A 14,920-nucleotide genomic window follows, 5' to 3' on the forward strand; every position below is an offset into this window, starting at 1 on the left:
ATTTGCTCCCCAATGTTTACCCTTTGGCCTTCTAACAGGGATGAGCAACTCAGTGGACCTGGGGTGGGAATCCATTTGATCCCTTCCCTAAAGGTGGCTGTGTTGCTGTAAAGCTACCCACACTACTCAATCATGCCCAGCACCTGCTCCATACTCTGGCCCACTGCCAGCCATCCCTGCCCGCTGACAGAGCACCTACTTGAGTACCACATACTTTCATTTTTTTGCCCACACTGGCACATGGGACCTTAGTTCTCTGACCAGGGATCGAACCTGCAGCCCCTGCGTTGGAAACACAAAGTCTTAACCACTGGACAACAATGAAACCCCTCCACAAGCTTTTATTAGAGGATCAGAAGTGGTCCTGCTAGCATGTTCGGGTGATGCTCATAGCTGGTGAGGCTGCTTGCTGTGTCCTTCCCAAAGCCAGGAACCCACAGGCTGAATTAGGACATGCTGTCCTCATTCCCAGCTGTCTTAGTAGTACAGGAGAAAGTGCCCTGCTGCGTGTGGCCGGAGGCCAGAGGCTGTGCTGGGAGTGCAGGGCTGTGAATATGCTCCCTGACTCAGAACAGAGGACATCAAAGGGCAGCTGTGGAGCAGAGGCCAGGTGTTTGCATCCCAGCCCCCACCAGCCGGTCTGTCCTTGCTCCTTATGCTGCGATGGGTAGCGTGTGCGAGAGGCAGGCCCTCACTTTCCGTCCTGGCTGGGTTTGATAAGCCCATATGCCACTGCTTTCCCCAGACAAGCTGTGGCTGCCCTGGTGACTGGGCTCTCCTTGTCCTTGGCCAGCACCGACAGGATCTCCAGCACCTCGCTCTCCATCAGGGTGCTGGCGATCTCCCTCGAGGCCTCCACCATGTTCAGCACCACCACAGCACCCCGGTGCTGCAACTCCTGGCTGGGGCTCAGAAGCAGAGCCTGCAGGATCTCCAGCCAGTGTGTGGTCTGCCGGAAACAGGGCAGTGTGACCACGGAGCAGCAGGGAACCCCGGCGCAGCAGGGAACCCGGCAGCGAACACCACCTGCACACCCTGGGGCTGCCTCCCACCAACCAACCGCCAGCAGGCTGGGGGATCCTGGCCCACCTCCCCCAGCTCCACCAAGAAGAGGCACTGACCACTTGGGGGATGCGGCTGCAGAGCGAGGGCCGCATGGAGGTGAGCATAGCCAGGCCCCCGGCGGCCGCCCGCCGCAGCAGCTCGTCTTCCTCGCCGCTGTACAGCACCAGCAGCTTCAGCCGGTCGTTGCCCGTGGCTTCAAAGAGGTCCTGCACCTGCGGCCAGAAGCGGGGAGGGACCAAGTCAGATGGGGCAGAGCCCAGCTGGGCCGGGTACTCCTGCATGCCTGCCTGGAGTGACCGCCTGGACCAGCCCTCACCTCTTTGCTCATGGCCAAGTTACACATGCACTCTGTGGCCGCCCGGCGGAGCATTTCGTGCTCCTCAAACATGTAGCCCTCGATCATGGGCACGGCCTTCTCCTTCAGGATCTTCTGCCTGTGGGGCCGGGGCGGAAGCATCAGCATCACCAGAGTGTTAGCATCTGTCACTCCCTGTCCCATTTCCCCATACCTACAACAAGCCTTGGGCCAAGGATTTCCCTGGGCAACATGCAGAGACCGCCCTGCGCAGGTTTGAAGCCACCAGGCAGTGGTTTCCAGCCTTCTAACCCGGCCAAGGAGACAGCATGCGGGACCTTGGAAAACACTCTCAACTAGGAGTTAGGAGACCTGGGGGTGATGATGGCGATGCTAACATCTAACGTCTGAGCACTCACCCTGACCCAGCACTTGGACGATCTTACTTAATCCTCACCACAGGGATTTCCCTGGCAGTTCAGTGGCCAAGACTCCATGCTCCCAATGCAGGAGGTCCAGGCTCCATCCCTGGTCAGGGAACTGGACCTCACATGCCACAACTTAAGATCCTGCATGCTGCAACTACGACCTGGTGCAGCCAAATAATGAATGTATTTTAAAAAACCCTCACCAAAGCCCTATGGTAAAGGTGCTCGTGTGATTATCACTCCTGTTTTGCAGAAGAGGAGACCAAGACTGAGACGTCTCACCGTCAGTGGCGTAGCTGATACGTACTGCTTGGACACACTGCTAGGAGTCAGGCATCCAGGTAGTCAACGCTTTTACCTGTATTTTCTCATTTAATCCTCACTGCTACTCCATGCGATAGGTATACAACCATTCCATTTCACAGAGGGGGAAACTAAGGCACAGAGAGGTTAAGTTACCTGAGAGGTTACACACTAATAACCAGTGAAGCCAGGATTTGAAAGCAGGTGGTCTGACTCCAGGGCCTGCACTCTTACGGCCTAGGTCCTTGCCCTCTCACAGAACACTGTACAAGTCATGCCTCTCGGCCTGTCTGGCAAATAAGTAGCTGAGGAGTGCTCTCCAAACTGTAAAGTGCTGGACTTCCCTGGTGGTCCAGTGGATAAGAATCTGCCTGCCATGCCAGGGACATGGGTTCGATCCCTGGTCCGCAAAGATCCCACATGCCGAGAAGCAACCATAAGCCCATGTGCCACAACTACTGAAGCCTGTGCTCTGCCACAAAAGCAGCTAACACAAAGAGAAGCCCGGGCACAGCATGAGCAGTGGCCCCCGCTGACCGCAACTACAGAAAGCCAGTGTGCAGCGACTCCGGCCCAGCACACCCAAAACAAAATAAGTAAATGAATAACAGTAACAACCGAAACAACTGTACAGTGCTTTCCTGGGAATGGTCTAAACCATGGTGCCCTGCCCAGGTCCCACAGCCCCGCGGACCTCACCGGAGCCTCTCGCTGATCCCCGCCAGGTTCGTTAGAGCCATGAGCGCCTCAAAGTTCTGCAGGCCGGAGCAGTTGAGGTGCAACAGGGAGACGAGGGGCCGGACCACCTCGTAGATCTACGATATACACCCATGCATCAGGGCTACCTGCCCTGGCTCTCCCGACCCCACCGGCCCTGCAGATGGGAGTCCAGCCCCCGAGAGGTCTCCCTCCCCACCCAAGGGCCCCACAGAGGAGCCACAGCCTGAGTCAAAGGCCAGGAGGGCCCACCGAGGGAGTGGAGGACAGGCTGGGGCTGGGGCAGGAAGACACGCACCCGCTCGCCGGGAAAGGTCATCTCTGGGTTGGAGGTGATGGTGAGCTTGGCGAGAGCCTGGGCTGCCTTCGTCTGCCCCACGTCGGTGCCTTCCAGGGCCAGTGGGAGCAGAGCCTGTGGGATGGGCCCATCAGCATCCAGGGTGCCACCAGGACCATGAGGCCCAAGGCCCTGACTGTGCCACCCTCGCCACTCCTGTCTCTCTTCCTGGGCTTGACCACATGCCCACTCACACCCTCTCACTTCCTAGGCCTCCCAGCAAGCTACCCAGATGCTTCTGGAAACACTTATTAAGGGCGAGACGTGGACTGTGCCAGGCATGGGGCCGTGAAGGTCAATGACACAGGAGCCCTCAGACCCTTGTAGGCACAAAGTCCAGGGCCCTTCAGCATCACTCACGCATCAGGAAGACATTCCTGCTGGCAGCTACTGACACTTCTCTGCCCCCATCCAACACTCACCTCTGCTATGGCAGCCAATGAGTCATGTTTAATGGCCTATCCTGAAGGAGTCTGAGCCAGCTTACCTTGCCCCCTCCCTGAGCAACCACAGTGCCGCGGTCCTCGACCTCTTCCACCAAAGCCAGGAAGACCCTGCGGGGAGAGTGCCAGGCTGGGCGGGCGGGCCGGGCTCTGGCGGGCAGACCTTCCACTCCCGGGTGCAGCAAAGGCAGGCTGCCAGGTGGGTGGCCCCTCTTGCTCCAGGAGCCCACCACACCAGCAACAGCTCACTCTGTAGTTTCATCAGCAGCGGGGAGGCTGACGGGCAGGGGCCAGGCTCACCTGGAGAGCAGCTCCCTGCAGGAACTGGTCAGCACAGGGCTCTCGGTCTTCACCATGCAAGTCATGGCCGACACCACGCCGGCCGCCAGCAGCTTCTTCACCCGAGCTCGCACGAAACTCGGCTTGTCCTGGGGAAGGAGGCAGCTGAGTAGAGGGACCTCAGCCAATCAGGCAGGGCAAAGGGGAACGCTTCTCACGACACATGTTGATGGGCATGGCAACAAAGGGAAAGAGGACTTCCTGGGCGGTCTGGTGGTTGAGAAGCCACCTGCCGGTGCAGGGCACACAGGTTCAATCCCTGGTCTGGGAAGATCCCACGTGCTGCAGGAAACTAAGCCCGCGCGCCACAACTACTGAGCCCGAGCTCTGGAGCCAGTGCTCTGCAACGAGAGAAGCCACCGCAGCGAGAAGCCCGCACACGGCAACTCGAGAGTAGCCCCTGCTCGCCGCAGCTAGAGAAAAGCCCGGGCAGCGACAAAGACCTGGTGCTGCCAAAAGTAAATACATAAATTAAGTTAGAAAAAGACTAAAAGAGAAGGAAACCTGCTTAAATAGAAGGCGCATCTGCTGAGGATGCGTCTGGTCAACAGGCCCCCACGACGCTGGGGTCCCCTCACCTTGGGGTGCTGCTCGGGCACGTGCTGCTTGGCATACTTGGCCAGCTCCACCATCTTGGGGTCCGGCTCCTCGTAGTCATAGCTGTTGGTGCAATTCACCAGCGCCGAGGCCACTGCGAAGAGCACCGACCTCTCCTCGGACTGCCGGGGGGTGCAGAGGGGCCATCAGCAGCCAGCCCGGGGGCAGAGCAGGACTGGGGTCAGCGCTGCCCAGGCTCCCAGTTCTACCCTTGGCTGGGCCCCCTGGGAACCAGGATGAATCTGGGCACCTCCCAGGCCCCAGGGTGGCCCCTGCCTTTGAGAGCTCATGCACTTGACCTCCCTGACTCCTCCTAAGAGAGCATCCTTTCTGACACCACTGGTGCAGTGGTCACCCAGAACACCCAGGCCACGCAGGGCAGTCACTCGGGCTACCAGCCCTGTGTCACAAACGCTGCTGGCCACAACCTGCCAAGAAAGCCCTTCGGGCTCTAATCCTAGTCAGCGTCCCTGGACCACTGCAGGAACCCAGGGGCTACCTTGCTGAGCTGGAACAGAGCCTTCAGAGCAGCTGCATCCTCCACAAACTCCTCCTTCACGTCAGCATCAAAGGTGAGGTAGGCCAGGCCCTCCACTGCCCAGCGCCGCGTGCCCACGTCCATCTGGTCATTGCACAGCCACCTGGGGGCGTGCAGGGCACTGATGACTACCAGAATGGGCAGGGGGTGGCGGGGGGTGGTCGGAGGGGTGCCCCAGGAACCAGGGGGATAAAGCCAGCGGCTTGGGCATCCCCACCACATACGGAAGCAGTTCATGTGGAGGGTCTGCCTGGGGAGGACAGGGCAGTGAGGATTCCCCTCTTCTCTTGAGGTCTGGCCAGCAGGCAGAGAGCCACAGCCATGCTAAACCACTCACTTTCGACACTGCTTGGCCAGCTTGAGAGTGGAGCCTTCGGCAAACTGCTTCATGCTAAAGTCGGTCCCTCCGGCTGAGCCAAGCTTACAGAGCCCCTGCAAGAGAGGGTGAGAACCAGCTGTTGGCCAAGGGACGGAGGCATGGCAGGGCTCCCTGCCAGCTCTCTGCCAGGCTCCCTGGGGGCCAGGCACACCCCCACCAGGCTACCAGCTGGGCTGTGCTAAGTTGCTTCAGTCGTGTCCGACCCTTTGCGACCCTATGGACTGCAGCCTGCCAGGCTCCTCCATCCATGGGATTCTCCAAGCAAGAATACTGGAGTGGGTTGCCACGCTCTCCTCCAGGGGATCTTCCCAACCCAGGGACTGAACCCACGTATCTTACGTCTCCTGCACTGGCAGGCGGATTCTTTACCACTAGTGCCACCTGGGAAGCCCACAAAACCAGCTGCTAGGGTGGCCGTGTGATAGCATCTGGGAGAGACTGACATGCTGACCACATGCTGGCCTGGCCTCCACCCCACTGCCCGACGTGCACCGGACTTGCTCTGTCCCTTCCCACCTCACGCCAAGGGAGCCCTTGACGGGCAGACCTAAGATACGTGTGGGGAGAAGACAGGCGCCTCAGCCAAGGCCAGGACCCCCATGGGAGGGAGAAACCCAGGACAAGGTGCCCCGAAGAGGAGGATCGGCTTCCTCCAGGGGCAGGGCTGCAACAGGCGCACAGGGGTCAGGTGTTCCCTAGACCACCGGCTCTGGGGCCTGCCTGGCAGCCCAGCCTGTTCACACAGACCCCAGGCCTGCCTGGCCTAGTGTGTCCTCCAACTCCTCCCAGAGCCACTCCCACCGCCCACAGTGGGCAGCCCAGGCTGCCCCGCATTCTTAGAAGTCCTCTCTGTCCAAGCCTCTCCTCCTCCTCCTCCTCCCCAGGAGGAGCCAGGGCCCTGCTCCGGCCTTGACAAGGCCCTGAAAGTGAAAGTCGCTCAGTCATGTCCAACTCTTTGCGACTCCATGGACTATAGCCTGCCAGGCTCCTCTGTCCATGGGATTCTCCAAGCAAGAATACTAGAGTGGGTTGCCATTCCCTTCTCCATGGGACCTTCTCAACCCAGGGATAGAACCCAGATCTCCCACATTGCAGGCAGATTTTTTACTGTCTTGAGCGATCAGGGAGGCCCTTCAACAAGGCCCTGCACATCCTCCATTTTCACCAAGCGTGTGCTGAGGCTGCACTCTGAGACGGGCCAGCTGGGGCCCCCTGTCTGGCTGCCTGCTGGCTCAGCCCAAGCCTGCCCATCTCACCACCAGTGCCCGGATGCGGATGCTGTCCTTCTCGCTGCGCTTGTACAGGTCTTTCAGCAGCGAGACGCCATTGGCTGTGATGAACGAGGCTCGCTTGGCCTTGCCGGCTGCATGGATCAGGGCCTCCACGGCCACCAGCTGCTCCTCCTCCTGCTCCGAGGCGCACAGGGCGATCACGCTCTCCATGACGCCGTTCAGCTCCAGGGCCCGGTTGCCAGCATCACATGGGCCCTGCAGGAGGCAGGACACTGTCTGGATGGCCCGCAGCTTCCCGGCCAGCCCGTGGCCCTCAAACCAGCTCCTGCGGGGTACAGGGTGGCAGCTATCACATCACAGTCAGCACAGAGAGACTGCCCTTCCCTCCGCCTCCTCCACTGGCCAGGCATCTACAGGATGTGGGCAACAACAGCAAGAAAAGCTGCCAGCGGGAAGACCAGGACACCAACCCTCTGGACAGCAGCCACCGGGGTTCTTCATCCGGGCTCTCATTCGAGCCCCACCCCCAGCCCCGATGACCTGCCATCTAACGCAGGTCGCTGTCATTCACGCCACCCTGTCTGCACCCTGTGGTCACTGAGGTCCGAACTTGGGCCACTCACCCCGTGACTTGTCATCCATCAGTCTGCTCCTAGCTGTGAGCCCTTAAGGGTGAGGACTGTGAAGCAGCACTGATGTGTCAAGATGGACACACAGCATGTGCTCGGTGCACACTACGTGCTGGAGGACACCAGCTGCACTAAGACAGCTTGAGCTTGTGCGTATTCAGTCGTGTCCAACTCTTTGTGACCCCATGGACTGTATCCCGCCAGGCTCCGCTGTGCATGGGATTCTCCAGACAAGAATACTGGAGTGGGCTGCCATTCCCTATTCCAGGAGATCTGCCGGACCCAGGGATTGAAGCCGTGTCTCTTTCATCTCTTGCACTGGCAGGCAGATTCTTTAGCTATGAGCCAGCTGCACTGGATGAGAACTGACATAACAAAGAATATCCTTGGGGACCTCCCTGGGGGTCCAGTAATTAAGACTGTGCTTCCACAGCAGGGGGAATGGGTTTGAGCCCTGGTCGGGGAACAGATCTGATATGCTAAGTAGTGTATAAATAAGAAGGAACGTCCCTGCAGAGAGACTCTGAAACAACAAGTGGCCCTTGGGACCATTCTGACTCTCACAAGTCCTCCCCAAGGCCGTTTCTCTGATGGGAAACCTTTCACTGTTGTCTCTCCCCAAATAGTCAGCACTCTCGAAGGAGCCCTGGCTACAGGAGGGCTCCCTTACTTGATGTAGTTTTCACAGAGTCGGTGGAAATTCTCCCTCTCGGCATCACACTTCAGGTCATCGAAGAGTTTGCTGAGCAGAATGGAGGCGCTCATGCGGCTGTTTGCTGTCACTGTGAGCTCCCCAGGAGGGTCTTGCACAGAGCCCCCCACCTCCAGGATCTTCTTCAGACCTGAAAAGACACCCTATTCAGACAGCTCCAACCCCGATGGGCAAAGGGAAGAGGTGTCCGCTCGCACGAGCTCACAAAGTACAGACAGGCTCACAGAATTGGGCTGGCGGAGTCGCTGTCTACCGGGGGGCAGGTCTGGGGTCAGCAAAGGACCTCAGAACTTAAGGCCTGTGGGCTGGCCCTGCCTGTGGAGCCAGATGCTCTGGAGCATAGAGGTTCCTGACAGCTGAAAAACTGCAGGGAAAATAACCTCCTGCCTCATAGGATCATTGGGATAACAAGAAAAGATGAGTTCCCAACAGGCGTGCTCACACTGGGACTCTGCCAACCTTTCCTTGTATTTTTTTTGGGGGAAAGGAGAAGTGTGAACTTCTATATTAAATGGTAAGATTTTCCCCCTGTGTACAGAAGTAACACACACTCAATGAAAAGAACTTGACACAGAAAGCTGACCCAGCCTCCATTAACCTGCTCCCGGGCCTGCCCGACGTGTGGGCGAGCGCACAGGCACGCAGCTGAAGCGCCCAATGCTGCCGAAGGGCACAGCACGGGGCACGTGCGCTTCAGCGCAGACACACATGCTGGGTGCAGTCGCTCCCAGGGTCGCGCAGGCCCAGCCATCCGCGCAGCATGCCACACACAGGCTTGGTCTGCTTATTTACTACCTCTAAGCGCACGGCCAATAACTGTTAGTCGCTCAGTCATGTCCAACTCTTAGGGACCCAACAACTGCAGCCCACCAGGCTCCTCCGTGCATGGGATTCTCCAGGCAAGAACACTGGAGTGGGTTGCTATTCCCTTCTCCAGGGGATCTTCCCAACCCAGAGATCGAACCATGTCTCCTGCATTGGCAGGAGGATTCTTCACCATCTGAGCCACCAGGGAAGCCCTGTTTACCATATTTCTATTTCTTTACTTATTTAAATGCTGTGCCACATGGAATCTTCGTTCCCCACACATAGATTAAACCCAGGCCCTCGGCAGTGAAAGCGCAGCGTCCTAACCGTGGGACTGCCAGGGAAGTACCTTTCTCTTTTTCAAACTCTGTCACGTACCTTGGTCGATAACCCAGAGGGTAAGGCTGTTGTTGGGGTCCTTGGGAGACTTCCGGGGCACCATTTTAATCAGGAGGGTCAGGGCATTGTCTCGACCTTGGCCCGAGACCCCCACCTCCGTCAGGAGCTCCAGGAGGTTGCTGATGAGGACCTTCAGCTCCCGGGCGGGATCTGGCAACAGGAAGACATTCACTAGCTCTACAGTGGCCCAGCCCCATCTGACCCTGAACTTCCCTGGTAGGGCGAGGCGACCTGCAGCTGGGCGCTAGTTTCTAGCCTACCCCAGAGGTGCCCCAGATCCTCAGAACCTAGAGCGAGATACCGTCAACAAGCCTTTCTCCTGAACAAATTGCAGGAGCAGCCAGCTTGGCTGCTCCCCACAAAGACATCAACACCCAAAGGACACAGACTGGCTTCCAGTGACTCACCCACAATGATGGCGCCTTCTTTGCCACGGAAGCCCTTCTTGACACCTTCCTTGAGGGCATCGAACATAACCTGCAGCAGGTGGCAGGCAGCCAGGGACACGGCCTGGTTTTCCACGCCCAGCATGGAGACCACCCGCCGGGTTCCCAGCACGCTCAGGGTGGCCACTGTCTGGTGGGGGGAGAGAGGTGGACAGAGCTTCCAGTTGGCAAAGGGCAGCTTCAGTGATCCCTAACTGGGGGTCGCAGAGGGTGCCCAGAGGGGAGAAAACATGAGTGGAAAGAGCAGCTCCCTGGGAAGGCAAAGTGGGTCTGCCCAAGGGCGAGACCTGGGTGATACCCGGATTCTCTTGTTGGAAGGGCTTCCTAAAGAAAACACTCCAGGGACTTCCCTGGCAGTCCAGTGGTTAAGACTCTGAGTTTCCACTGCAAGGGGTATTGGTTCAATCCCTGGTCGGGAAACTAAGATCCCAAAGGGATCCCAGGAAGGCTGCAGGAGGTGGGCAGAATTCACGTGCTTTTACCAGTTTTAGTTCTGGGAGACCCAGAAACAGAGCCCGATCTTGGCCTGACTAGTTTTCACAGAATGTTTCACATTTCCACCCCTGATCTAGGAACTGTGGGCTCCTCTAAAATCTACTGAGGGTCAAGTCCTTGTTCCCCGAGTCCAGCTTGTGCAGGCGAGAGCCAGAGCAGGGACTTGGTGACATCGGCCTGGGACAGGGCTGTGCTGGCTGAACCGTGTGTGCGGAACACCCACAGTCTCCACGGAGAACCATCTCAGGGCCTGCCCTGCACATCCGGTCACTGACTCAATGGTGAAGATGCCATAGGTCATGTGACCCACCACGTCACACACTGTGAGGACCCCTGTCCAAGCAAAATGCCAGCCTGGTGGCGAGGGAAGGACAGGTGCCCCGTTCTTTGCAAGCAGCATGATTTTACCACATGGACAAGGAGGGCATCAGTGACCAGGCACCTCTGAGAAGAGCCGAGGGCAACACTTGTGAGGCTTCTGACACATGTGCTCAGGGTGTCCCCGGGCTGCTTACACTTTCTTGGCCTCACTTTGTCCCAAATCATGCTGGTATTTTTGTCATTTTAATGTTGCCTCTCTTGTTATGTATCTTCTTATACCTTGCCTTGTAAGTTGAGAGCTATGGGACTTCCCTGGGGGTCCAGTGGTTAAGACTATGTGGTTCCAATGCAGGGGCACAGCTTCAATCCTTGGTCAGGGAACTAAGATCCCACGTGAGCGGATGGACAGACAGACTGACAGAGACAGTAGCAAGACCCTCCGCCACACCCACCCGTGACTGGTGTTCAGAGCAAATGCCGACTAGGGTGCGCAGGGCTGCCAACATCAGGTCGGGCTCTCCCGTGTCCAGCAGGCGCTGCAAGAGCTGAACCCCGTTGCTCCGGAAGATCTTCTCAGCCCCAGCATCCTCCCGGGCCAGCACCACCAGGTTCTGAGACGCCTGCATCAAAGGAAGAGCATCAAGATACGAACACGGCATGGAGAGAGAAGACCACCTGAGCCTCACTGCTCCCCCTGAGCACGGGGGCCTTGGCCATGAACTTCAACACTCTGAGCATCAGCTTCCCCCTCTGCAGGCAGAGGGAAGAGCTCGCTCTGGGAGTTGATGGTTAGCATAAACGGAGTCTTACTGCTACTGCTGCTAAGTCACTTCAGCCGTGTCCAACTCTGTGTGACCCCATAGACGGCAGCCCACCAGGCTCCCCCCGTCCCTAGGATTCTCCAGGCAAGAATACTGTAGTGGGTTGCCATCTCCTTCTCCAATGCATGAAAGTGAAGTCCCTGGCAAAGCCTGAAGGGCAGAGTCTATGACTCAGACGCCTCTGTGCACCTGGCTCCTGGCACGAGACCTGAGCACCAGGAGGTGCTCCAGGAACACTGGCTCCCTCTCCGTGGCCCACACTGAGGCCCCAGGCCCTCTGAGCCCCCACTCACGCTCTGTGAGCCCAGCGGCACCACCTAAGGGGCGATGTGCCAGCAGGGGCTCCTGGGCCAACATCATACACACACAGGGAGGGCTGGGCAGCACTAGGGGAGTTCCGCCCCCACTCGCCCAGGTCTCTACCTTTTGCTTTTTCTCGGTGCCTTTTTCTTGTGGGTCCAATAGTATCTGAAACATCTGCTCCACTTTGGCATCCGTTGAGGACATGTATCTCACCTACGACAAACCAGCAAAGCATGGGAGGAATCACCTCTTGGCCCAGACAACACACTTCCTCTTTGTTCTCTCTAGCTCCTCCCCAGGCCTGGCTCCTGACTCCAGAGGGCACAGCACGGATGTCTGGGCCCAGGTCTCACACCCAGCTACCTTGGGCAGGAAGAGACTCGCCTGGCAGCTTCTCCCAAACTTCCCTAGGCTATTTTCTCCTCTGAGCTGTTTCCTCCTTGGGCAGCAGGGAGTGGTGCCGATGCTGAAGGCCGTGCCATTCAGAAGGGTGGCGTCCTGTTAGCCACAAGAAAACCCACTCCCAGGGGGCCATGTATTGTATGGCGGTCCAGGTGCATGGCCCATGGCACTGAATGGGCATTTATACCTCCTGCAAGGGAGCCAGCAGGTCATGATGGAGTTGCTGGTACTCTGTTTAGGTCAAGGATTCTCTTTTTGATGGAGTTTTAAAATAATCTGATGACCAACCTCATGCTAGGCCTTTCCCTTCCCTGGGGTTCTGGGTGTGGACAGCGCACACGCCTAACACATGTGTGCCCGCTGCCCCTTCCGCATCCATGGTCTACAACACTGATGCATCCCCTTCCAGGCCCAGGCGACCTGCCTCCTAATCCTTCTCAACACAGAGCTCGAGGCAGCCCCTGCAGATCAAACAGAGCTGACGCTGAGAGGAAAATAATTTGCTTTCCCAGGTCTCAATTTTTTGATAAGGTGTCTGCCATCATATTACTAGCTTCCACTGGGTCAGCATATTAACACCCAACTGTCAGGCTAATTCCAACTTGAAAGTAGTTAATGATGCTCTTCAGGTTCTCTCCTCAATTTTTAAATATGTGAATCATAAAAACATCGTCTCTTTATTTTAAAACATGAACAGATGAAGCAAAATCTCTTTTGAAAAGCCCCTGCAAGCCCATTCCTTTCCCTAGCAGTCACACTGTTATCATTGTGATGTCTCTCTTTTAAAAGATTTTCCTTTGTAACGACATACCCAAGTGTATCCATGGAAAAAAACATGGTATTATTTTGGGTGCCTATATGGGGGATTGTTTTAACATAGATGATATCACACTGTCAACTTTCCAAATCCTTACATGACGATCTTCCTATTCTCAACAACTACAGGTAGGTATCTGTAACAAGGATGTAACTCAGTCTGTTTAGCCATTCCCCTATTGCTGGGCATTTTGGCAAGTTTCAATTTCTCATTAGTACAAACAAGGCTGAAACAAACATACACACACCTGCTTGCATACATGGACAAGGCTTCTCTAGAGAAGATAGCAAAAAGTAAACATACTGAATCACAGTATATGCTCAAATTTAAGAGATGTGCTAAAGAACTCCCAAAGGAGCTGTACCAATTTACACCCCCCAGAAGCAGTCATGAAAAAGCCCACGATCCCCCCAACCTCACCCTATAACTGTCTGTCTCCCTCGTTCTAGCAATGTGTACAAACTTTAAATGTCTGCCACATGGGGCTTCCCCGGTGGCGAGTAGTTAAGAATCTGCCTCCCAATGCAGGGGACATGGATTCAATCCCTAGTCAGGGAACTAGGATCTCACATGCAGAGTGGCAATTAAGCCCACGTACCACAACTACTGAGCCCGTCCACTCTGGAGCCCACACACCACTAGAGAGAAGCCCATACAATGCATCAAAGATCCTGCGCGTGGCAACTCAGACCCAAAGCAGCCAAAAATAAACATACATTTTTTTTTAATGTTAAAAAACGTTTGCCAAACAGACCACTGAAAAGAACTGCACCTTGCTGTTCTTTCAATGTGCTTTTTCGTGACCACTGACAAGGTTGCGCATCCTTCTATAAGGTCATTTGCCATCAGTATCCCCTCTTCAGAGATCTGTGATTATACCTTTGCTCCAGATCCACTTCCCAGTGCCCCTCTACCACTGGTCAATGCCTTGCTCTCCCAGTTACTCACGTACCTTCTCCTGAATCTGGCCCGCGATGTTCCGCAGGGCCTCCTGGAAAACTTTGTTCTTGGGCTCCAGGCTCACACATCTCTGCAGATCGAGGACGGCCTGGTCAAGGCGGCCCAGTTTCTCTAGGGCTTGGCTCCTCCGGTAAAGTGCTTTGACGTCCCCGCCGTCCTTTTCGATGGCTGAGCACAAACAGGAGCTCTGTCAGCACCCAAGAGGCCACCATCTCCAGGCAAGAGCAGTAGGGAAAGATCTCGAGGGCTAGAGGAAGGTGGGGGTATGGATGTGGGGCTCAGTATTTCAGCCTCAGAAAAGGGGATGCCCAGGGAAGTGGGGGAGAAGAAGGCTGAGGTGTTTTAGGGGTGAAAGGAGAAGGAAAAAGTGAGGGCAGCCCACCCCAGAAGCCCCACGGCTCCACCCAAGGGCCCTCATTCCCCTACCTTTGGTTGCCTCCGTTTCTGCTTTCTCGTAATCTTCCTGAAACAGAAAGAACAGGGCTTGAGTTGCTGGTCATCTCCTTTTTCGGGCAAAACTGGGCAACAGGATTGTTCTCGAGTCACCTAAAGGCCCAAAGGCCATGTGACAAGTGTAGGGGCCCGAGCACCGGCGGGGTGGGCAAAAGAGGCCCGGGCAGGCGAGGGGAAGGGCAGCCGGCTCCCTCACCAGCTTGAGGTGGCAGGCGGCCCGGTTCCGATGCAGAATGGCCTGGTCCTGGGGCGTTGCGCTCAGGCCCAGGGCTTGCGTGTAGGCCGTCAAGGCACCTTCGTAGTCCCCACATTTGAACAGCTCGTTGCCATCCTTCCGCAGCTGCTCCACTGAGCTGGCCTGTGGAGGGAACGCGTGGAAATGTCGCAAGTGAGCTCAGGGTGAGTCGAGGAGCTACTGGGGGAGGACGCTGAGGGTCGTGGGCGAGTCCCATGGAGGGCCAAACTGAGAGGGAGGAGGCAGCCTGGGAATCGTCCGAGCAGGTGAGAAGTGGAGATAGCCCAGGGTAAATGGGTACGCAGCCCGGGGCCGGCCGACTGGGGCTTGGGGGTGTCCCTGGACCACTCACAGTCATCGCGCCACAGACGTCCCCGGCGCGCGCAGGCGCAGTCTCTGGAGTAGGGCGAGTCGAGGCTCGGGAATCCGCCGCCGGCTGCCCCGCCC

At 57.0% G+C, this 14,920-nt stretch overlaps 1 protein-coding gene across 3 annotated transcripts; it reads right to left on the minus strand.

Moving 5' to 3' along the window:
• Positions 1 to 321: 321 nt before the first annotated feature.
• Positions 322 to 14,871, minus strand: UNC45A (unc-45 myosin chaperone A). Of its 3 annotated transcripts, XM_004017757.5 has the most exons (20): positions 14,826 to 14,871; positions 14,435 to 14,596; positions 14,212 to 14,248; positions 13,778 to 13,953; positions 11,727 to 11,819; positions 10,935 to 11,102; positions 9,628 to 9,796; positions 9,200 to 9,370; positions 7,973 to 8,144; positions 6,698 to 6,998; positions 5,400 to 5,494; positions 5,024 to 5,165; positions 4,506 to 4,646; positions 3,889 to 4,016; positions 3,633 to 3,699; positions 3,107 to 3,220; positions 2,791 to 2,906; positions 1,382 to 1,499; positions 1,122 to 1,277; positions 322 to 949 (listed from the first exon to the last, which is right to left on the minus strand). In XM_004017757.5, the coding sequence occupies exons 1-20, from the start codon at positions 14,829 to 14,831 to the stop codon at positions 692 to 694; spliced, it is 2,790 nt and encodes a 929-aa protein (XP_004017806.4). In that variant the 5' UTR covers positions 14,832 to 14,871; the 3' UTR covers positions 322 to 691. The 3 variants fall into 3 exon arrangements, with proteins under 3 accessions (XP_004017806.4, XP_060257627.1, XP_042091026.1); XM_060401644.1 differs by having other exon boundaries at positions 322 to 1,277; XM_042235092.2 differs by lacking the exons at positions 322 to 949; positions 1,122 to 1,277 and having other exon boundaries at positions 1,386 to 1,499; positions 2,786 to 2,906.
• Positions 14,872 to 14,920: the final 49 nt, after the last annotated feature.

This window comes from Ovis aries, chromosome 18 (assembly GCF_016772045.2).
Source record: "Ovis aries strain OAR_USU_Benz2616 breed Rambouillet chromosome 18, ARS-UI_Ramb_v3.0, whole genome shotgun sequence".
NCBI lineage: Eukaryota > Metazoa > Chordata > Mammalia > Artiodactyla > Bovidae > Ovis > Ovis aries.

Coding starts and splice junctions, on each gene's coding strand:
- UNC45A (XM_060401644.1), bottom strand. Junction 11,103..11,726: donor GCACCGAGAAAAAGCAAAAG/GTAGAGACCTGG, acceptor CCTTTGATGCAG/GCGTCTCAGAACCTGGTGGT. Junction 5,495..6,697: donor TCCGCATCCGGGCACTGGTG/GTGAGATGGGCA, acceptor CCTCTCTTGCAG/GGGCTCTGTAAGCTTGGCTC.